The sequence below is a fragment of the Micromesistius poutassou genome, assembly GCF_964030765.1.
Source record: "Micromesistius poutassou genome assembly, chromosome: 14".
NCBI lineage: Eukaryota > Metazoa > Chordata > Actinopteri > Gadiformes > Gadidae > Micromesistius > Micromesistius poutassou.
This window is the reverse complement of record NC_140284.1, coordinates 11,819,771-11,842,432: the sequence shown is the minus strand read 5'-3', so window position 1 is coordinate 11,842,432 and position 22,662 is coordinate 11,819,771. Positions and strand designations below refer to the sequence as shown.

Below are 22,662 nucleotides of genomic sequence, written 5' to 3'. Positions count from 1 at the left end.
CACTGCGTAGTGAGATAGGTCCATATTAGAATACGTCCTCAACAAATAACTGACTTTCATTAGTTGTCCTTGTTTTTGTCCTTGTGTGTCCTGTATTTAATGTGTTTTGTGTTCTAACATTTGCATTGTGTTTCATTTTGCTTTTGTAACTTCTAGTGTAACTTTTAGTAATGTACAATGTATTTGACCCTGCTCAATAAACTATAAATAAAAAAATTAAAAAAGGAAAAAAATCAGGTCTCTGCTGGATTTACTCCACGAGGTTAGGAGGTGACCTCACCAATGCTCCGTTAACGTGAATAAAACGACGCATTGTAAACATCTGGGATAATAGAAATACACAACTAAATATATAAGGTAGGTCTGGTGGTTCAGACGTTATTCTACCTTTAACCAGGCATAACAGAGCTCAGATGGTGACTCATCCCCTGTGCTGTCCTCCCTGTGCGGTCTCTGAGCAAATGTACCCGCGCTTTAAGTCACATAAATACAGCCACGCCCGTCTGGTGGAGTCATCAGAACGGCAGCTGGCCAAACGCCCAGCTCTGCTCTGACCACCTCGGTCTGTCCTGCTGCTACCTCCAGCCTGCCCAGCGCCCTGGAGGAGGGCTCACCTCCAGCCTGACCAGCGCCTGGAGGAGGGCTCACCTCCAGCCTGACTGCTATATGCTCCAGTGAGGAGGAGAGCGATTCAATTACGGTCTCAGAGTACATCGGGGGGGGGGAGAGGGGATGGTGGTTGAGAGGAGCAGGAGAAGTGGAGGAGGAGGAGGAGGAGGAGGAGGAGGAGGAGGCCTGAGTAGAGAGCATCTGCCCGGATGCTGTGGAGGCCCCCCCCAGCTGTGCAGAGGGCCCTCTGCAGCTGTGCAGAGGGCTGCCCTGCCCTCTGCCCAGCTGCAGGTGGGGGGGGGGGGTGGCGGCGGGGCCTCACCTTGCTGCTGCAGCTTGTAGTCCGTGGAGTAGGTCTTCCCGATGATGTTCCAGACGGGCCGCAGGCAGCCGAACAAGCCCTCCAGGAACCCCCCCGAGTTGGGCCCGGCCCGGTGGAAGTGCAGCTTGATGTCGTCGGGGTGGTGGGGGGGGTGGTGGTGGTGGTACTGGGGCTGCTTCTGCCCCTCCCCTCCGCACGTGTGCTCCTCGGCGGGACGTCCCGTGCACGTGTGCTCCTCCCCGCCGCTGCCGCCACACCCGCCGCGGTCGCAGGAGGCCGGCGAGGCCGCCTCCTCCTGCCCTGCCTCCTCCTGGTCGCGCAGCTGCAGCACACTGTTGTCAAAGTGGCCGCCGCCGTCGGCGCGCACCGACGGGTCCTCGTGGAGTGCGCCGTAGGAGGGCGTCACGCTGCCCAGCGCGCACTCCTCGTCCGGGCCGGCGGCGGGGAGGAGCGGGACGCAGAGGTGTGTGGGAGGGGGCGGCGGCGGCGGTGGGGGGGCCAGGTCCGTGATGATCTTGGGGAGGGGCCCGTCGGGAGGCGGGGCCGGGGCCTGGGGGTCGGGCGCGGGGCCCGTCTTCTTCATGGCGTCTCCGACCACGCTGAGCTTCAGCTCCTCCTTCAGCTTGACCACCAGCAGGCCGGGGCAGGAGGTCCAGGAGAGCACCTCGGGGGGGCTGCCCATGGTGACGTGTGTGTGCATGGGCCACCCAGGGGTGGCCGGGCGCTGGCCGCTCTGGGTCTGACTCTCTGGTGTAGACTCTCTGGTGCAGATTCTCTGGGTCTGACTCTCTGGGTCTGACTCTCTGGGTCTGACTCTCTGGGTCTGACTCTGTGGTGCAGACTCTCTGAGTCAGACGTTCTGGTGTAGACCCTCTGGTGGCTCTGGTCTAAACAATGTAACACTCGTAGCGCTTTGAGTCACCTGGAGGAACGGAAGAAGGATAGAAAACGTTAATCACACAATCCATTGAGGAAATCAAATCATCAGTCCTCTGAAGGCTCCAGTGAACGCAGCAGACACCTCGAAAGAAATAAACAAACGCTTATCTTTATACATGTTGGCATGGTGACTCCCCCCCCCCCCCCCCCAGTCTGCTCATCTCCTCATCCCTCAACCCTCCTCATCGATCAGACATTATGGGTGAACTATTTTTACCCATAATGCAACACAACCTCGTCCTGAGCTCAGCGGGGGCGGGTGGCACGACGACGCAGAGACAAGCAGCACAGTGGAGCAGAAGCACAGAGACACTGAGAGCTTAACCCACGCAAACCCATGAACACATGAACCCATGTGCAGAGATGCAAATAACCTGATTCTGGGAAATCGTTGGGCAAAGCAGGACACAAAGGCACCACCACACACAACCACACACACACACACACACACACACACACACACACACATTAGCAGGGATTAAAGCCTTGCATTAGTAGTGGTGGGAGGATAACATCTGGTGTACACACACACACACACACACACGTGTACACACACACGTGCACACATCTGCCCACACACACACACACACACACACACACACACACACACACACACACACACGTGCACACACACACACACACACACACACACACACACACACACACATTCAGTCCCTTCACTTCAGTTGCTGACCCGACAGAGGAAATCCATACCGTCCTAATCTACAGCGTTACGCAAGAGAATGTGGAGAATATGGCTCCTAAAGAAGAGTTATAGTGGATCCAGAGGTCACAGAGACACGGGCCACAGAACCCCCACCACCACCTGATCACCACCACCACCTGATCACCACCACCCCCCGATCACCACCACCCCCAACCACCACCACCCCCTGAGCACCACCACCACCCCCTGATCACCACCACCCCCTGATCACCACCACCCCCTGACCACCACCACCCCCAGACCACCACCACCACCAGACCACCACCACCACCACCACCCCCACCCCCTGATCACCACCACCACCACCCCCTGATCACCACCCCCCGATCACCACCACCCCCAACCACCACCACCACCACCCCCTGACCACCACCACCCCCAGACCACCACCACCACCCCCTGACCACCACCACCCCCAGACCACCACCACCACCACCCCCTGATCACCACCACCACCACCCCTGATCACCACCACCCCCTGATCACCACCCCCCGATCACCACCACCCCCTGATCACCACCACCTGATCACCTGATCACCTGACCCCTTTGGGAGGACGTGATAGGTTGGTTTAAACCCTCTAGGGACCAGTGTACAGTACATCTATTCTGATACTACCTGCTACTACGATTACTGAAATAAGCGCAATAAGAAATAAGAGCAACCAAAGGTCGATCAGCTAAATCACAACTCTTCTCTATCTTGGGACCACAGTGGTGGAACAAGCTCCCTGCTGATGTCAGAACCGCAGAGTCGCTCACCAGCTTCCGCAAACGACTCAAAACCCACCTGAGTTCACCTAGACTCTACATAGCCATTCAGTCCCTTATTTGACCGTTGTACTATTGTTTGTTGCATGTCCTGGCACTTGATGAACGCATTTAATGCACGTTGTATTCATTCATTGTACTTAATTGTGTAGCATGTACTTAATTGTGTTGTGTATGCATGTTGTGTAGCATGTACTTAGTTGTGTAGCATCTGCAGTAGCTGGCTATCACTGCTGTAACGGGGAATGGGGTTGGCCTGGCGATTGTCAGTACTTGCACTTGGTTCTATGAACGTCTTTACTGTACCGACGGCAATATATTGTTTCACTTCTTATGACAAATGTACTTATTGTAAGTCGCTTTGGATAAAAGCGTCTGATAAATGCCCTAAATGTAAAATGTAAATGTAAATAAGCAGTTTCTCCCTCATGCATACACACACTCATGCATACACATGGCCTCCTATCACCTGTCTCACTGCCCTGTGTGGTCTACACATGGCCTCCTATCACCTGTCTCACTGCCCTGTGTGGTCTACACATGGCCTCCTATCACCTGTCTCATTGTACGCTCCCTGGTCGGGGAACGAGGGGAGGAGCAGCCAGACAGCCAATCAGATGATAGTTTTGTTCACTCATAATCAGAGTGAACAATACTCCATCAATGGCTACCAACGAAACTAAGAGCGAGACAGAGAAGGTCAAGTAGAGAGAGAGACAGACAGACTGAGAGAGAGACAGAGCGAGAGAGAGAGATAAAGTGAGGGGAGGAGACGAGAGAGCGACAGGAAAAGAGACAGAAAGAGAGAAATAGAGAGGAGGCACATACACACAGACAGGGAGCAGACAGAATGGGAAGGAGCTGGGCAGACAGAGACAGAGAGAGACATGTGTAGAAAGACACAGAGAGGCAGACAGACAGATAGATAGTGTGCACACCCAGCCCTCTTCCTCTGGGACATCAGAGCAAGGTCCACCAGACTAGGAGCAGGATGTGGCAACTTCCTGAGTCCTGGTGTGTGTGTGTGTGAGTGTTTCTGAGTGAGTGTTTCTGAGTGTGTGTGTGTGTGTGAGTGTTTCTGAGTGAGTGTTTCTGAGTGTGTGTGTGTGTGCGAGTGTTTCTGAGTGTGTGTGTGTGTGCGCGTGTGTGCGTGCACGTGCGTGCGTGTGTGTGTGTGTGCATGCGTGTGTGTATATTCATTTGGTCGACCGTATGCTCCCTCTGATAGGTTGAACCCCAGTTTACACCAACAGTGTTTCCAACATGTTTTTACACCATGTGATTGTGAGAGAGCCCTACAGCAGTACCAAGCTGTGTACACACTCCCTGGCCCATGCGCTTGTGTCATAGTGTGTGTGTGTGTGACTGGTTAGAGCTGTGGTCTGCAGCCTACTGGACAGCAGGGGGAGGGACGTTGAGACAAAGAACACGAGACAGACGTGGGAGTGTATGTATGCACGCACGCGTCTGTGTATGGTACATTCACGGCAGTCGCCGTGTGTGTGTGTGTGTGTGTGTGTGCTCGTGGTGCGTGCGCACACGGTGGGGGGTAAGGCGAGCGCAGTGATCTCATCCATAATGCAGCCGGGTCTCAGCGGCTGCTGAGAGTGCAGGGGAAGGCGAGACCGCTCTCTCGGGTGTCCGATAAATCCGACCGTCCACAGAGAGCGGACAGCTGAGCCCGTCGGCCGCCGCGCCCCGCGCTGTAATTCCACCCCGGGACACAGCCCGGGACACACAGCCCGGGACACACAGCCCGGGACACATCCCGGGACACAGCCCGCCACTGGCTGCGGAGGAGGTGGGGTCGGAGTGGTGGTGGTGGTGGAGGTGGAGGTGGTGGTGGAGGAGGTTGTGGAGATGGTGGTGGTGGAGGTGGTGGAGGTGGAGGTGGAGGAGGTTGTGGAGATGGTGGTAGTGGTGGAGGGGGTAGAGGTGGAGGTGGTGGAGGGGGGGGTGGTGGTGGAGGTGGAGGTGGTGGAGGTGGTGGTGGTGGAGGTTGTGGAGATGGTGGTGGTGGTGGAGGTGGAGGTGGAGGTGGTGGAGGTGGGGTCGGAGTGGTGGTGGTGGAGGTGGAGGAGGTGGAGGTGGTGGTGGTGGTGGAGGTGATGGTGGAGGTGGTGGTGGAGGTGGTGGAGGTGGTGGAGGTGGGTGGTACGGGAACACACACAGATGCACACAATTGAGTCCCGCTCTACTGGAGTTCAGCTCTGCTTGGGTTACATCCAGCAACAAGACTGCAGCCGCTCTGCAATCAGTCTGAGGCCTCACACTGCAGCCTCTTCTACCTCTCTGCTGATAGGAGGCCTCACACTGCAGCCTCTTCTACCTCTCTGCTGATAGGAGGCCTCACACTGCAGCCTCTTCTACCTCTCTGCTGATAGGATGCCTCACACTGCAGCCTCTTCTACCTCTCTGCTGATAGGAGGCCTCACACTGCAGCCTCTTCTACCTCTCTGCTGATAGGAGGCCTCACACTGCAGCCTCTTCTTGCTCCGCTGGGGGTCTGAGCCAGCACTCAGCAGTATACAGTCTGCATGTTTGTGACCGGCCAAAGGTTTCACTCCCATTAATCACTGAATCTCATGCATATCACCTGTGCATATCACCATGCATATCACCCCCAGGCCCCCCCGGCCCCTGGCCCCTGGCCCCCCCCAGGCCCCCCTGGCCCCTGTGGCCCCAGGCCCCCCCGGCCCCTGTGGCCCCAGGCACCCCCAGGCCCCCCCGGCCCCTGGCCCCGGCCCCTGGGGGTGCCTGGGGCCACAAGGGCCGGGGGGGCCTGGGGGGGGCAGGGGGGCTGGGGGGGGCCGGGGGCCACAGGGGCCAGGGGCCGGGGGGCCTGGGGCCACAGGGGCCTGGGGGGGCCGGGAGCCTGGGGGGCCGGGGGCCTGGGGGGCCGTGGGGGCCTGGGGCCAGGGGCCTGGGGGGCCGGGGGGGGCCTGGGGCCACAGAGGCCAGGGGCCAGGGGGGGGGCCTGGGGCCAGGGGCCGGGGGGGGGCCTGGGGCCACAGGGGCCAGGGGGGCCTGGGGCCACAGGGGCCAGGGGCCTGGGGGGGCTTGAGGCCACAGGGGCCGGGGGGGCCTGGGGCCACAGGGGCCAGGGGGGCCTGGGGGGGGCCAGGGGCCAGGGGCCGGGGGGGCCTGGGGGGGCTGGGGGCGAGAGAGAGAGAGAGAGAGAGAGAGAGATAGAGCGAGAGGCGGGAGAGAGAGTGAGAGAGAGAGAGAGAGAGAGAGATAATTATCATGAGCTGATCCTTTAATCTCTGCACAGGGCTTTCCTGTACGAACATAAACCCTTCAGACAAGATTCTGGATTCTGAATAATAAAATTGAATAATGAATTACTTTCATTGTCTCTCTTCCTCTCTACAATACTGGCTAGTTCAACAATAATAACGACACACACACACACACACACAGCAGCACCCCGTGTGTGTCGGTCCTCATTAGTGGGTCCTGCTGGGCGGCCAGCTGGAGACCCCCTCTCTCAACACCGCCCGCTCAGACCTCCTCTCCCTGCATCACAGCGTTGCCATGTCAACACAGCCCCCGCTCCTCCCTCCTGCCCATCCCACCCCCCACAGACGCAGACACGCCCCCCCCCCCCCCCCTCCCCCCAGTCTGGGGGACCAGGGAGGGGGGGGCCCACACCTCTCTGGTGTCTGATGAGCTTGTTATAATTTGGTCAGTGGGGCGAATCACTATAAACAGGAAGTCAACAGCATTGGAAATCAGTTCTAGTGCGTCTCTGTATTCCGTATGGATTGAAATATGAATGTCAACATGTGCAGAAACATGTGAGCGTGCCAGATGAGCTGATGATTTGAATGTCGTACAGCAGGAGGTACGGTGGCCTTGAAGGGTCAGGATGCTGCAGGAGGATTCACATTCCTCTCTGCAGGTCTGCAGTTTAGGCCGCACTAAACTAATATTGTGTGTAAGATGGTTCATCAGTACGGAGGAGGGGGTCAATACACCCATGGTGGGCAAGGAACGCTTGGCATGGAGTCATCAAAACGGTTTCAACCAAAGCCGACTAATGGTGCTAGGAGATTCTCAGGGGAGGAAATACCTTTTTACTTTGCTTCAGATTTAGTGAGAGCAAAGAGAGCCGGAGTGACACTTTATTACACGTTATTTCATCTGATTGGCCTGTTTTGGAAAATGTGAGGCTGTGCCCTTATTTTAGAAATAAACAGCTGCCAAGCAAAGAGCAGGCCCTTCGTTGTGAAATGTAAACTTTAATATGTGAAAGGTGACCTGGGGTCCACTAGGTGATGGATGGCTGATGAAGAACCAGTGGGACGGAGGACCGTGAGGAGGGCAGTGTTACCAGGTTGGGCTCGACTTCCCGCCCAATCCCGACCTGGCACACCTGGAGGAGGAGGCGGTGTGTGTGTCCGCGGTCCTGGGGGCAGCAGCAGCGCAGCAGCCTGTCGGCACTGGTCGTCTCCCAGGCTGACCCAGACTTTGGACTCTCCAGAGCTCAGCGGGAACATCAACAACATGACCACACCCGTCACACACAGCCAATCAGGCGCAGGTCCCTGTGTGTTTGTGTGTGTCTTTTTTGTGTGCATCTCAGTGCGTCCCAGTGCGCATGTGTCCGGTCTGTGTGTGTGCGTCTACATGTAAGAAGGCCTCTTTTTTTAAGCATGATTGGTAAAACAATTGCAGTGAAATCCGGAAATCAAACTACTTCCCAAGTGACGTTTCAGAATGTGAACCTGGGAGCCAGGGAATCCAGATTTAATCGTTGTAATGTGGGCCAGCGCTAAATCAGCTTTCCTGCTCTCCCCTGGCCCGCGCTGCCGGGGGGGGACAGACCGCCACTGGAGGAGCAAAGCAATCTGTTGGTTTCAGGGAAATAGTTTCCAGCAGAAATATGGTTCTGAATCTGCCCCACAGTCAACATTTGATCATCAGTATGCAGCTGCTGGCTACAGCCCACGTGTGTGTGTGTGCGTGTGCGTGTGTGTGTGTGTGTGTGTATGTGTGTGTGTGTTCTTAGAGACTCTCCAAATACTCCTGACACTGTTGTTGTTGATGATCTTTTAAAAACCATTGTGATTCTGGAAGTGGGTTGTTAATAATATAACTATAACTATGTATTTATCTCTACTGATTCACTTGGTCGTGGATACTTGCACAGTGTTTGTGTTGTTGTGTGAGACATAATAGGCTCTTTATTAAAATTTGGATGCTATGGTGTTGTAGTATTGGTCATTCCAAATAAATGAATCAAATGTGTGCGTGTGTGTGTGTATGTATGTATGTATGTATGTGTGTATGTGTGTGTGTGTGTGTGTGTGTCTGTGTGCGTGTGTTTGATTGGAAGCTGTGGCCACATCCCCCAGATGTCTGTTAGTATCACAATCTTTTTTTTAGTTTGTTGATCAATCGGTCTTGAAGAATAACCGAGCAGAGAGAAGCGAAGAGGAGCAGTGGAGCTGTCCCGTACGTCTAGGAGGAGGAGCAGGCCAACACAGACCCCGTCTATAGGATTGTTGACCTGCTCACAACTGACTTTTGTCTAACAATCAAGTTGTACGTCCTGTAAAAAAAAATCACTTCTGTTCCAAAGGTCTCTCTAATTCTCTAATTCTCTAATTCTGGACCACAAGATACGACTGAAACAACGCTGCTGTCAGGAATAGCAGCTTCGTTGACACAATCCACTAATGGGAGAGATCAAATAAGTGGTGAGAGGGAGAACAGGCCGTCGTCTGTAAGTAAAACACCCATTAAGAAGAGTGTTCAGTAGGGCTTCACTGGACCAGACCATGCAACACGAAGCTACCACAGCAGTGTTCAGTAGGGCTTCACTGGACCAGACCGTTCAACACGTACCACAGCAGTGTTCAGTAGGGCTTCACTGGACCAGACCGTTCAGCACGTACCACAGCAGTGTTCAGTAGGGCTTCACTGGACCAGACCGTTCAACACGTACCACAGCACGGGCCAACGATAGACATTTAAAGCAGCTAATACAAACTATGCGACTACAAACACACACACACCTTTATAGCCTTTAGCGATACACTCAAGTCCTCAGGTAGTACAGACATTAAAAGTGTGAGTGGCGCCAGTGATTGATTAATTCTGCCTGCAGCCTGTCTGGGACAAAAAAAGACAATTCTAATCTTCTGTTAATTACAATTAAAACTGTCTGATGGCTGTCTCATAAAATACCGCAATGCTGAATTATGGTAGAAATGTACATTTCAGAGAGAGAAATAAAAATGGATTGATTAAGTAAGGGCAATGCAGAGACGACGGAGGGGACATTTGAAAAAGCAGAAGAGCAAAAGATGAAGGGAGAGAGAGACAGAGACAGAGACAGACAGAGAGAGGGAGAGACACAGACAGACAGACAGAGAGAGAGAGAAACAGACAGAGACACAGACAGAGACACACACAGAGACAGAGACAGAGACAGAGAGAGAGACAGAGAGAGGGAGAGAGAGAGACAGAGAGACAGACAGAATGATTGAAGAGTGTTATTTATGTATGTGGTTCGAGACAGTAGCTACTGGTATATGTGTGTGTGTGTGTGTGTGTGTGTGTGTGTGTGTGTGTGTGTGTGTGTGTGTGTGTGGGGGGGGGGGGGGGGGCAGGCTGCCCAACAGCGACAACAAAGGACACAAGGAGAGCTGGCTCCATGTGACCTGTGCCTGGCTGCCCTGCACACACACACACACACACACACACACACACAATATGAGCACACACACACACACACACACACACACAATATGAGCACACACACACACACACACACACACACACACACACACACACACACACACATATGAGCACACACACACACACACACACACACACACACACACACACACAATACAACCACACACCCACACCCCAACACACACACTCTACCCTACACTCACCAGCAGCTGCTGCCACAACAATCCCCCTTGTGCGTCTTTAATCGAGGCCGCCAGCTCAGCTCCACTACAATAAGAGCTGAGAGAGGCAGACACACACACACACACACACACACACACACACACACACACACACACACACACACACACACACACACACACACACACACACACACACACACACACACACACACAGACACACACACACACACACACACACACACATATACACACACAGACACACACATACACACATACACTCATAGAAACACACACACACAGACACAGAAAACACATACACACACACACACACACACACACACACACACACACACACACACACACAGACACACACAGACTCACACACAGAAGCAGGGCCACATGGCCATATTGCAGGGGGCTGGTCGTGACTGACACGGGTTTAATTGTGGAAACATCGCCTGGGCAACCAGACGGCAACACGAGGAGGAGGAGAGCGAGCTGAGAGGAGGTGAGGGCAGGAGAGCAGAAGACCAGAAGGTCGGACATGCAGGCTCAGAAATCAATACACATCAGTGTGACTCTGGCTCAGGAGGCTCCCCGAGCCAGGATGAAGTGAACCGCATGCACCCCTCTTCCTCAGTAAGAGTGCATCATCATCATCATCATCATCAGCAACATGAGGTCAGATGACGCACGCTCGTACTCGGAGTGCGTTGTGTTTAAGTGTGTGTTCAGGGTGTTTGCACAGTGCGCTTGGATGCTTTCCATCTCTCTTCCACAGCCCGTCTGCGGGCTATTCATCCTGGCCGTTACATAAAGATGCTTAGTCGCAGAGGACGTACGCAGTCACAACACACACACACACACACACACACACACACGCGCACACACACACGCACACGCACACACACACGTGCTACGAACGAGGGCAAACCGTGCACGTTGAGGTACACTCAACACAAGAACGCACATTTCTGCACACAAACAAAAGGAATAAACAGACAGACATGAAGCATGAAACTGAGTGCTTATAAAGTTGTGTGTGTGTGTGTGTGTGTGTGTGTGTGTGTGTGTGTGTGTGTGTGTGTGTGTGTGTGTGTGTGTGTGTGTGTGTGTGTGTGTGGTCAGTGTGCGGGGGCATGGCCTGGAGCAGTGTGTAGTAACACACACACGCGTTCATCCCAGAAAAGTCTGTCCTTTTCTTTTTTTTTTTGTCCTGCAGCACTAACAGAGGAACAGGACGGTCCTACCGACCCTGAGACCTGTCCTTCACACACACACACACACACACACACACACACACACACACACACACACACACACACACACACACACACACACACACACACACACACACACACACACACCGGCAGAGGCCCCCCCCCCCACCCCCCCGGGCTAGCAGTACCATGCCGTCAGTATGTATGCACACTGCTGGAGCTGGCAGCCCGCGCCCAGGCCACGGCTGGTCGGCCGGCGGGCAGCACGGAGCTCCTCCACTGGGTCTGCACGAGTGCAGGCGCATGAGCAGCAGACAGAGTGCTTACGCACACATGCACACAACACTTACATCTACACCCCCGTACACGCACGCTATACCAGCAAACTGCAAGCTAATTGCCAGAGATACGCTCACATACCCACCGACGATAGTGGGTCACAACATGACCACACACACACACACACACACAATTATTAACAGACAACATGCACACTACACAGCACACACTCTAAATGACTAACTTGGTCCACACACACTCAAGGCGCTGCATTAGCAGATTACTCACAGCAGAAAGAGCTCAAACACATGGTCCGTACTCCACTCTGAGGCAGGAGACACAGAGCTCACAGCCTGATGCAGGAGGGAGGGAGGGAAGGAGGGAGGGAGGGAGAGACCTCCGTCGTGTCCCAGCATCACAATGAGCGAAGGAGGCGTCCCAGATGCCTGCGTCACCAGTTTCATGAATGAAGCGCCCTGACGCACTGAGAGAGGGGGAGGGGAGGGGGAGGACAGAGGAGGGAGAGGGGGAGGAAGAGGGGGGAGGAAGAGCAGGGGTGGGAAGGAGGCAGAGGAAGACGAGGGATGAAGAGCTGGGGGAGCAGCGGTGGGTGGGAGGCAGAGGAAGAGGAGGGGGAGGGAGGGGGAGGCAGAGGAGGGGGAGGGAGGGGGAGGGGGAGGAAGAGGAGGGGAGGGAGGGGGAGGAAGAGGAGGGGGAGGGAGGGGGGGCAGAGGAAGAGGTGGGAGAGGGAGGGGGAGGAAGAGGAGGGGGAGGGGGTTCTGAACAGCAGGTTGGGCAGGAGAGTCTGGCTGGAGTCTCTTAAAGAAGGGCAGGTTCAGTATCAGAAGGAAATCCTTTCCTCTCTGACTGAGGAGACCGGAGGCTGTTTTACAGCTTTAGTTAATGCATCATTAATAGGGCTGTCAAAATAAGCTTGTTAATAATGTTAATAATTAATAATAATGAATTAACGCAATCTTAAAGCGGGATTATAGTCCCACGTTGACGCAACGTGGGGTAAAGGGGGTGACGGACCCCTCATTACGTCCTTGCGGACCCTCCTTGCGTCCACCGCGAGGGCCGGACATGCGCCTCCCGAAAATATTAACCTTGCCTCGAGGCGACGCAGCCGCAAGGGCTGTGATTGGTCCGCTCACTACATCATCTCCGGCAATAGACTTTGTATGTAAAAAAATCGAAGCCAAAAAATGTAACTTTTGCCTTCATAGCCGTTAACAGTTTTTTACTCGCTGCTAATCTGTAAAAAGTGGCAATGTTTTGTATTCGGTCATCATAGACTTCGTATGTAACGACCAGAATGGACAACGACCACCAACCAGCAGCCTGTCTTCTGTTTTTGTTGCACATTGTTTGAGTCGTATTCAGCTTTCAGTGGTAGACACATTTTAAAGTAATAGCATGCACAGAGAAAAAACAACTATTTGTTCTCTCTTTACCACGTGCATAGCGACACGTCAACCCAACACAGAACCATAAAGGCTCACGACTTCGTCGAAGCGACTGCGTGGTCGTTGCGTTGCGCTCACCCTAAAAGTGTGATTAATCGCGAGTTAACTCACCAATACTATGCTATAAAATTATTGTTTGACTGCCCTAATCATTAATAATAAAAGTGTCTTTGGAGTAGATATAGCATGATGAGCCTATTGCTGTTAGTGTGATGTAGTGTTTAATAGTGTGTCTAACGGTGAATCCACCCCAGCCTCCGACCTCCTGCCCGCTGTCGTACATCAGCGGCTTCTGCTGCTCAACTCAACTTCCAGAGTTCCCATTCAGCCACGACGAGTCACAAGACATCAACAGGCCCAGATGGACTCACCCACCGACTCACACAGCGCCCCGTCCAGCCGGCCGAGGCCAGGGTTTGGTTCTGGTTCTGGTGGGCCTTTGGTGTAAATGGAGGTTGGGGAACAGAGCAGAAGCCGCTGCTGACTGTTGTGGGGCGTAATGACATGTTGTAGAAACACTGAGCGCCTGCCAACGCACCACCCAACACAACCCATAATAGAACACTCTGCTTCAAACAGCCAATCAGCAGACAAAGACAAAGTGTACCTCGATATAGTCTTTAGCTGAGCCACGCAGAATGGATCTTTTTATTTGGGTTGTGTCCGTTTGGAAAGAATGTGGTATATATGATGATATATAACGTATAAATGTCTTCAATATCCACATCTGTTCATCAGTCATTGAATTGTGTCTGTGTCTAGTCATCTTTGTGGTTGTTACTGACATATGCAGACATTTCATACTGGGTATATTCAGTGTGTGTGTGTGTGTGTGTGTGTGTGTGTGTGCGAGCGAATGTGTGCGTGCGTGCGTGTGTTTGTGCGAGTGAATCTCCATCCCCATCATCTCTATGTGTGTAGGGAAGGTAGGTCCTTGACAGCCCAGGGGGAGGCCTGACAGTCCATTGGACCAGAGCCTGTAGCACCAGACACTGACAGAGAGGGGGAGGGGCTTAGTGAACAGATGCTCCAGCCCCACCCTCCCTGTACCCTCCCAACACACCCCATCTGGGGACTGCTGGGGGAGGGCTTCAGAATGGAGGCATGGGAGCGGGGGGGTTAGAGTTCTAGAAAGGGTGGAGCCTCTCCCAGCCTCTTCCCCTGCCCCCAACACACACACACACACACCCCCAGCAGGGAGCTTTTGCACACTCTGGTCCAGGGGGGCTGACGCCAGCTCAGTGCTGGACTCTGGCCCTGCGTCCCGCAGGGCAGAGCGCTCAGCCAGGTCTGATGGATCTGTAGAAACAGAAGGTAGCCTGAAATAGGTTAACAATAGGTTAACAATAGGTTAACAATGCAGTACTTTGCCCCGGTTCCTCCACGCGTGAACACAGACCGATGAGGAGAAGCGAGATGGGGAATCCCCAGAACGGGAGTACTAGTTGAACCTTTCCTAGTCAGCGAGCTTTTTCTTTTTTCTGGCTGAGCAGGTCTCTAGCGTTGTCCTTTGGCCGAAATTCCAAAGGTCAGGAGATCACAATGTTCTGCAGTCATGTGGAAACAACATCACGTAGCAAGAGAGGGAAGAGCCAAACACACCGAACGCATCACAAACACTCAGTGAGAGCCGTCTCCTGCAGCCACACTGAAGCACCAACAGAGCCCCGCTCCACTGCTGAAAACAGATCAACTGCAGAGCAAGACCAACAAGGCCCACTGCTGGCTTCTCCTGTGTGCTGGGGCTGTACAGGTCCTTCCTATAGGAAGCCAGCGTTATAACACACCACCGGACATTTAAATAACCCTACATAGCCCAGACACATCCAGCAGCCATGTAAAGAAAACACGAGGGAGTGCAGAAGATGCCAATCCACTACAGTTTAAGGTTGTTTGTAATGAATAGCTAGTATAGACAGCAAAATCTCCCATTAACTACGATTGAGATTTTAGCTTATTTTTAGAAGTCGTCCAACAGATGAGGTCTGCTCTAAATAAAATCTAATTTTCAACATTTACCAGCTCTACCAGCTCTTTACCAGCTATAAAGAATGGACACCGGATTGAAACATGGCGCCCGTTCATTCCTATGGAAACTGCTCAGTGGCACAGGGCAACATCAAGGACAGAATTGCTTCTGCATCATGGGAGCCACGCCCTAGTGCATGACGTTACGGTTGTAGAAATGTTCTCGTTCTCTAGCATTGTTAGCATTGTAGCATCAGGTCTGATCAGCGAGAGGTCTGAGCGAGCACAGTCGCATTGTTTACCGACCATGGAAGTATAAGTTACTAACCCCCCCGATTAGTCTCTACATGTGATACTATACGTGCACTGAGCCCTCTCGGAGGCCCGGCCAAAACAACATTTGTTTCACTACGACTCCTTTCAGCTGCCCACCCCTCCTTCTCCGGCTAATAAAAGGCTTGAGGTGGCGTTTTGAAAATAGAAACTTACATTTTAATAGTACATGGTCTAAAGATAATTATGAGCCTTTGATTGATATCCAGAGAAAATTTGCAGAGACACAATCCTGTTCCCCGCTTGTGTTGGACTGAACGGGGATATCTACTTCTGGGCCCCATGATTTGACCCGTCCACAGCCCGCTAAAAAACTGCAATACAAGGCTCGGCCACTGAGCACTGGTGGATTGCAGAAGTAGCTCACCCAGCCCCAGTCAGATCAGACTGGGCCAGGTGAGGCTGCTTCAACCAGCCATCCTCCACACACACGCCACACAAACACATTTCTAACTAAATTGCCTCCATCTCACACTTTTCCAGAGAAACTTTTGCAAACCAGTGACACTAAAGACCCCTCACCTGGTCCCAGTCAGCTAACCAGTGACGCTAAAGACCCCTCACCTGGTCCCAGTCAGTTAACCAGTGACTCTAAAGACCCCTCACCTGGTCCCAGTCAGTAAACCTCTGACCCTATCAGTAATGCATGGCTGGCCGACCGGCCAGACGGACGGACGGACGGACAGACGGACCTACTGTGGCGTGGGTCACCCCTGGTCCACAGGCCCCTCTCTCCACCGGAGGAGCGGGATGTAAGCCACACTCGCTTAGCTCCGTTACACGCTCATTACTATTTCACCAGCAACGGAACAGCGCCACTGACAGCTCCCATGTCTCCCGCATGAATAAAAGAGAGCACATCATCGCCCCCACACAGGCTCACAGTGTTTACCTCTCTGCCCCCCCCCCACACACACATAATGCTGCCCTCGGATTTTTTGCCAAAAGTGAATCATTAAATATCTATGACCTCCAACTGATAAATCTGCCCATGTCCCGATCTGCATCTCCTCCGTTGGTCCTCAGTCTGAAAACACTGGCCTGATCCAGGAGTCTGATTTGAACAGAGCAGTCGACCATCAATGAACACCGCCCTTTTGGATCAGATTCCATGCATTGGAGGACAGAAACTGTTCTGGTGATTTACTGGACTATACAGTCAAATCAGGCTTATGTCAATAATCTGTTTAGTGTGTTAACTTTGACAAATAAAAGTGACATTGACATCATGTGAATACTGTTTACTCTCTGAGCTTTTAATATCTTATCAACCGCAAAGGAAACTTAGATCTTCCAATGATAATCTTTTAATTGTACCCAAAGTGCTCCACAAGCAAAGTGGAGAAGCTGCTTTTATCCATTAAGCCCCAAAGCTATGGAGCACCCTGCGGTACATCAAGCAGGCGACTTCAGTGGATATCTTTAAAAAAGGCCTGAAAACATACCTATAACAAAACATACCAGAGCTTTAAAACATACCTATATACCAGAGCTTTTAGAGAGCTTTTTGCCACATGGCGTGCATGTAGAGGGTTAAGGGCTAAGAGTTAAGGGTTAAGACTGCCAGTCTTCTGGTTGTTGTGATCCTTAAACCTCTGTATATTATTATTATTCTCTTCTTTTTTTCTCCTTTCCTTTTCCGTGTTAAATGTTCCTTCTTGTTTTAAATGTTCCAAATGTGAAGCACTTTGAGCTGCATTCTCTGTATGAAAGGTGCTATACAGATAAAGCTTATTATTATTATTATTATTATTATTATTATTATTATTATTATTATTATTATACTGTAAGGCAGCAAGACTTTGACCGCCATCTCTGATGCAGTTTGAAGGCAGGTGTGTGTATGTTTGTGCGTGTGCGTGTGTGTGTGTAGTACGGAAAACATGCACACAGGTTAATTCTCAGATGAGGAGATTGCCAGAACACACAAGACAAAAAGGAGGAGTGGGACCTGACTTTCCAACGACGAGGATGAACATGGTGGGTGAGAGAAGCAGCCCTCTTGATCCTGAGAGACAGATAATGCCTGTGAGATTAGAGCCCACCAACGGCCCCCCCCCGGCCGCCGGCCGCGCTCTGAGGACGTTACCTAACAATGAGTGCTCAGAATCCCTCCCACAGGGATCTGTCCACTGTACCACCGCTCTGCCCTCGTGCACTGCAGAGCCTCATCCATCCAGCCTGTCGTCATGAGCACACACACACACACACACACACACACACACACACACACACACACACACACACACACACACACACACACACACACACACATACACCTGGTGATCCCATGCAGGCCTGATAAATGGGTCTGCAACTATGTGCACAATACAGGACACAACAACATTTAGTCTTGGATTACGAGCAGCGCCACCCAGGCTCCTGTGTCCTGCTGCTGTAATATTGATGCTGCTCTGAGTGAGAAGAGGAGCTGAGAACCAGACCCACACAGTCTCCCCACGCTACTGGGTCATACACGCTGTACATAATGGATGGAGGGGGGGGGGGGGGGGGGGGGGGATACATGTCCACTTCAGGGATTTAGGTGTACTTACCCTTTACTGGAAATGGTACTTTGTACATGTAGTATCTGAACTATGTATAGTGCAAAAGTATGAATGTATGGATATGTAAAGCTTAATAGCAGGTGTTTGTGTAAATACCAGGTGGAGGTGTATAGGTTAAGACCAGGTGGAGGTGTATAGGTTAAGACCAGGTGGATGTGTATAGGTTAAGACCAGGTGGAGGAGTATAAGTTAAGACCAGGTGGATGTGTATAGGTTAAGACCAGGTGGATGTGTATCGGTTAAGACCAGGTGGATGTGTATAGGTTAAGACCAGGTGGATGTGTATAGGTTAAGACCAGGTGGATGTGAATAGGTTAAGACCAGGTGGATGTGTAAAGGTTAAGACCAGGTGAATGTGAATAGGTTAAGACCAGGTGGATGTGTAAAGGTTAAGACCAGGTGGATGTGTATAGGTTAAGACCAGGTGGATGTGTATAGGTTAAGACCAGGTGGATGTGTATAGGTTAAGACCAGGTGGATGTGTATAGGTTAAGACCAGGTGGATATGCCCGTTTGTTTGTTTGTTTTCTGGAGAGTAAATAGGGGGTGGAGCTAGGGGGATTTAGAAGGTGGATGGTGGGGATTAGAGATTGCGGGTGGGGATTAACTGTGTGAAAGGATGGGTGGGTTGAAGGGGCTGGTTGCTACTGGCCATACATGTACATAAATATCATAATACATAATACAAAACATATACAGTGGTGTGAAAAAGTGTTTGCCCCCTTCCTGATTTCTTATTTTTTTGCATGTTTGTCACACTTAAATGTTTCAGATCATCAAACTAATTTAAATACTAGTCAAGATAACACAAGTAAACTCAAAATGCAGTTTTTAAATGAAGGTTTCTATTATTAAGGGAAAACAACATCCAAACCTACATGGCCCTGTGTGAAAAAGTGCTTGCCCCCTAAACCTAATAACTGGTTGGGCCACCCTTAGCAGCAACAACTGCAATGAAGCACTTGCGATAACTTGCAATGAGTCTTTTACAGCACTGTGGGGAAATGTTTGCTCTCATGCCACTCATCTTTGCAGAATTGTTGTAATTCAGCCACATTGGAGGGTTTTCGAGCATGAACCACCTTTTTAAGGTCATACCACAGCACACAGCATCTCAATAGGATAGGTGCTGAGAGGTCGTGTATCGGAGCCCCTCCGGTGAATTCGCTGAAAGTGGTCAGCTAAGCAGTCTCAATTAACTTGTACATTTACCTCAAGTTTCATTAACACAACGACTGCTCCAATGGCACCAAAAACGCCCAAGCAGACACAAAAACTTTTCAAGTTTGACTCCACGTTGAGCCCCTCGAAACAAGCTAACTAAGAAGCTAGTAGTGCTAGCGAAGCAGCCTCGGGGACTATCGTAACAGATTCTAATCAAATTCTGACTGCAATTCAAGCGTTGTAGGATGACTTTGTGGCAAGGTTTGATGGGCTCATAAATGCAATGCAAGGGCTAAAGGCTGACGTGAAAGCAATTACAAATTTAAGATTCATTACTAGCCCTGTTGGTTAAGACTTAAATTATTATCATTTAACTTTCATGTGGCATTACGTAATTATGCTCTGCTTGGCTGTTACTGCCTACGTACGGAGGCAGACAGGAGGGGGCTCCATGCTGATTGCCGGCATGTTGTTCCTCTTATGATGCTTGCTCAGGTGGACCAGCACAGCTCCATGATTGAGCTCAGGTTAGAGCTCCTTTGGATGTGTGAACTTTGGGATGGGTGGGTGTATTTTAGTTGGGGAAGTACACTTTGTTTTGTTTACATTGTTTCTTTGATATTGTGTGTGGATTTGTTTTTTCCTTCTGTTTTCTCTTGTGCATTTTTTTAATGTTTGCAGCCCCTTTGCAAATATCTGTCAGGACATTAATGAGCTGAAAAATCTCAGTTATGACCTCTGATCTTTATCCTCTGTTCACATCCTGGAATGTGAGAGGACTAAATAAGATAGTCAAGCCTAAACAGGTTATGAACAGGCTCCGGCAGCTTAAAGCCAAAATATTTTTTCTCCAGGAGACTCATTTGACCTCAGAGGATGTGATAAGGGTGAGGAGAAGATGGCCTGGTCAGGTGTTTTCAGCCTCTCAGTTCTAACTCGAGAGGAGTAATAACTCTTGTACACAAATCTGTGCCTTTTAAGCTTATAAATGTCACTGAAGACCTACTTGGCAGATACCTTATTACTGAATGTGAACTTAAGTAAAAGTAAACCTTGTTTATGTATATGGGACAAATACAGATAATCCAACCTTCTTTAGACAGCTTTTCTTGATGTTAGCTGCTTTGCCTGGCCAAATTATCATAGGTGGAGATTTTAATTGTACACTCCAACTGGAATTGGACAGATCCACCGGTGCGGATACCTCTCACCCCTTGACTAGAAAAGAACTGCTTCAGTGCATGAAATATTTTAATCTGGTAAATGTATGGAGAAGTAAATATTCTAACCAGAGAACGTTTTCTTGTTACTCCGGCATTCCGGAGGAAGAATGGTCAAAAGCCTGCTCTTTTGTAAAAAACCCAATCTGTAAACACACATTCTATACTGTTACAATATAAATGGCTGAGTAGACATAGTACATTACTCCTGCCAAGCTGCACCACTTTAACCCCAATATTCCCAACACGTGCTTTAAATGTAGTCACCAGAAAGGGTCCCTGTTTCATTGTATGTGGAGCTGTCCACAGGTTGCACGCTTCTGGAGAGAGGTACTAAACATTGTTGGTCGTATTATTGGCAAGGTGATGCCTACTGATCCTAAGCTTTGTATCCTAAATATTTACCCTGTCAATTTTGTGATGTCTAATGATAAAAAATCTTTAATTGGTATGTGCCTTTTGGAGGCTAAAAGGTTCTGTCTGTGGTGTTTCTGAATGGTTAAATGGAGTGACTTCCTATCTGACACTGAAAAAGATAAGTTATTTCACAAAAAACATGATAGATAGGTTTTGGAGTATCTGGAAAGTTTTTTATACCTGGAAAAAGAAAATATACGAAGTGTTGGAGGAACTGATGGACAGATTTGATTGTTATTGTGGCTGTGCCCCCTTTTTATTTAATTATTATTTATTCATTGTTTTCATCATTTATCTATTCATATTTTATGTCTATTAATTATTGTGTAAAGACTTGCTCATGCATAATGTTAGTATTCTATTGCTTCATATATGTATATGGATGCAGAATTTGTCATACATTTACATACGTTTATACTATTTCCATCTCGGTTTTGTGTTAATTTAACATAACTGCTGTGATCCTTTTTGTTGTGGGGAGAGGGGGTGGGGGGTGGATGGGCTTTGTGCGATTGTTCTGTCTGTGTGCGCGTGCTGTTAGTGCATGCTGTGTTGTACTTGTCTATGCTGTAAACAAAAACAAAAACCCAATAAATATGTGTTTGAAAAAAAAAAGTGTGACAAACATGCAAAAAAATAAGAAATCAGGAAAGGGGGCAAACACTTACATTATGATCCACCAATATGTTTACATATATGACCTTCCGTACTCTGCTGACCTCTCTCCCCCGTACAGTAAGCAGTATCAACCCTGCCAGAGTGCTGACAATCAAATTCTGAAAGAAGATGCAAAGAGTATACAGCAAGCAGTAATGAAAGAGTCACCCACACATGTAGAGGCTGTATTAGTGTACACACACACACGCACACACACACACACACACGCACACCCTAAATGCCCAGTCATCGTCCAGGCGTGTGTGTGTGCACGCGTGTGCGTGCGTGCGTGTGTGTGTGTGTCCTGCTTCTTGCTTGTTCACTCATGTGCGATAATGCATTTCCCATGAGGGGCTGCAGGCCCTGGTAATTATAGAATCTTGCTTTGCAACAGAATCATAGCAGACATTACATACCCTTCACCCTTGGCATGGTTATTTTCAGTTAGCCTTATAGCTGTTAGTTAGCCTAATGATTTCTCAATGAAAATCAAACCAGCTAATTGAAATAAAACCATGCCAATCTCTCGGTATGGTGAAGGGTATGTGATGATGTGGGGCTATTTTAATTCCAAAGGCCTAGGTGACTTCATCAGGATGCATAGTATCCGGGATCCATGAAATAACTGGCTTTTAAAAATAAAAATCTGCCTGCCTCTATGAGAATTTAACATAGGGGTGTCTATACTTAAACACCCTGTATTTTAATGGAGAACATTTATTTATTTACGATACATTATTCATTCACAAAGCAAATTGGTGTCCTTAAAGGTTGGATTTTTCCTCATTTGTTTAATTAAGGCATTAAGATCAATTTCCAAAAGATTATTTTTTTATTCCTCTTTTTAGTCAACTTTAGCATTGGTGCCTAAACTTATGCCTACCACTGTATGTTGTAGTAAAGACGTCTTTGAAGGCTCTAAAGAGCATGAATAAGGTTGTTTGTTTGTGTATACACCTAAGCCATAACACCAGTCCCCCAGAATATGATTCAGCATGCAGTACTTTTATTCAGTACCCATTCCTCTCAATGATAAACCTCTTGAATCCAAACGGAAACCTCCCTCCCATAATATCATATTAGCAGCTTACAGCCTGGACACTCACACACT

The 22,662-nt window shown here is 50.2% G+C and overlaps 1 protein-coding gene across 2 annotated transcripts in view; it reads right to left on the bottom strand.

The window, feature by feature from the left end:
* Positions 1–22,662, bottom strand: part of map3k13 (mitogen-activated protein kinase kinase kinase 13) — a 42,953-nt gene that overhangs the window by 15,344 nt on the left and 4,947 nt on the right. Inside the window, exons 1-2 of one of the 2 annotated variants that reach the window (XM_084478747.1) lie at positions 12,045–12,240; positions 932–1,853 (exon numbers count right to left, since the gene is read on the bottom strand). In XM_084478747.1, the coding sequence (XP_084334873.1) occupies positions 932–1,631 (700 nt within the window). In that variant the 5' untranslated portion in view covers positions 1,632–1,853; positions 12,045–12,240. Of the gene's footprint in view, positions 1–931; positions 1,854–12,044; positions 12,241–22,662 lie in introns of those variants that run through there. The other variant, XM_084478746.1, reaches the window with a different exon arrangement.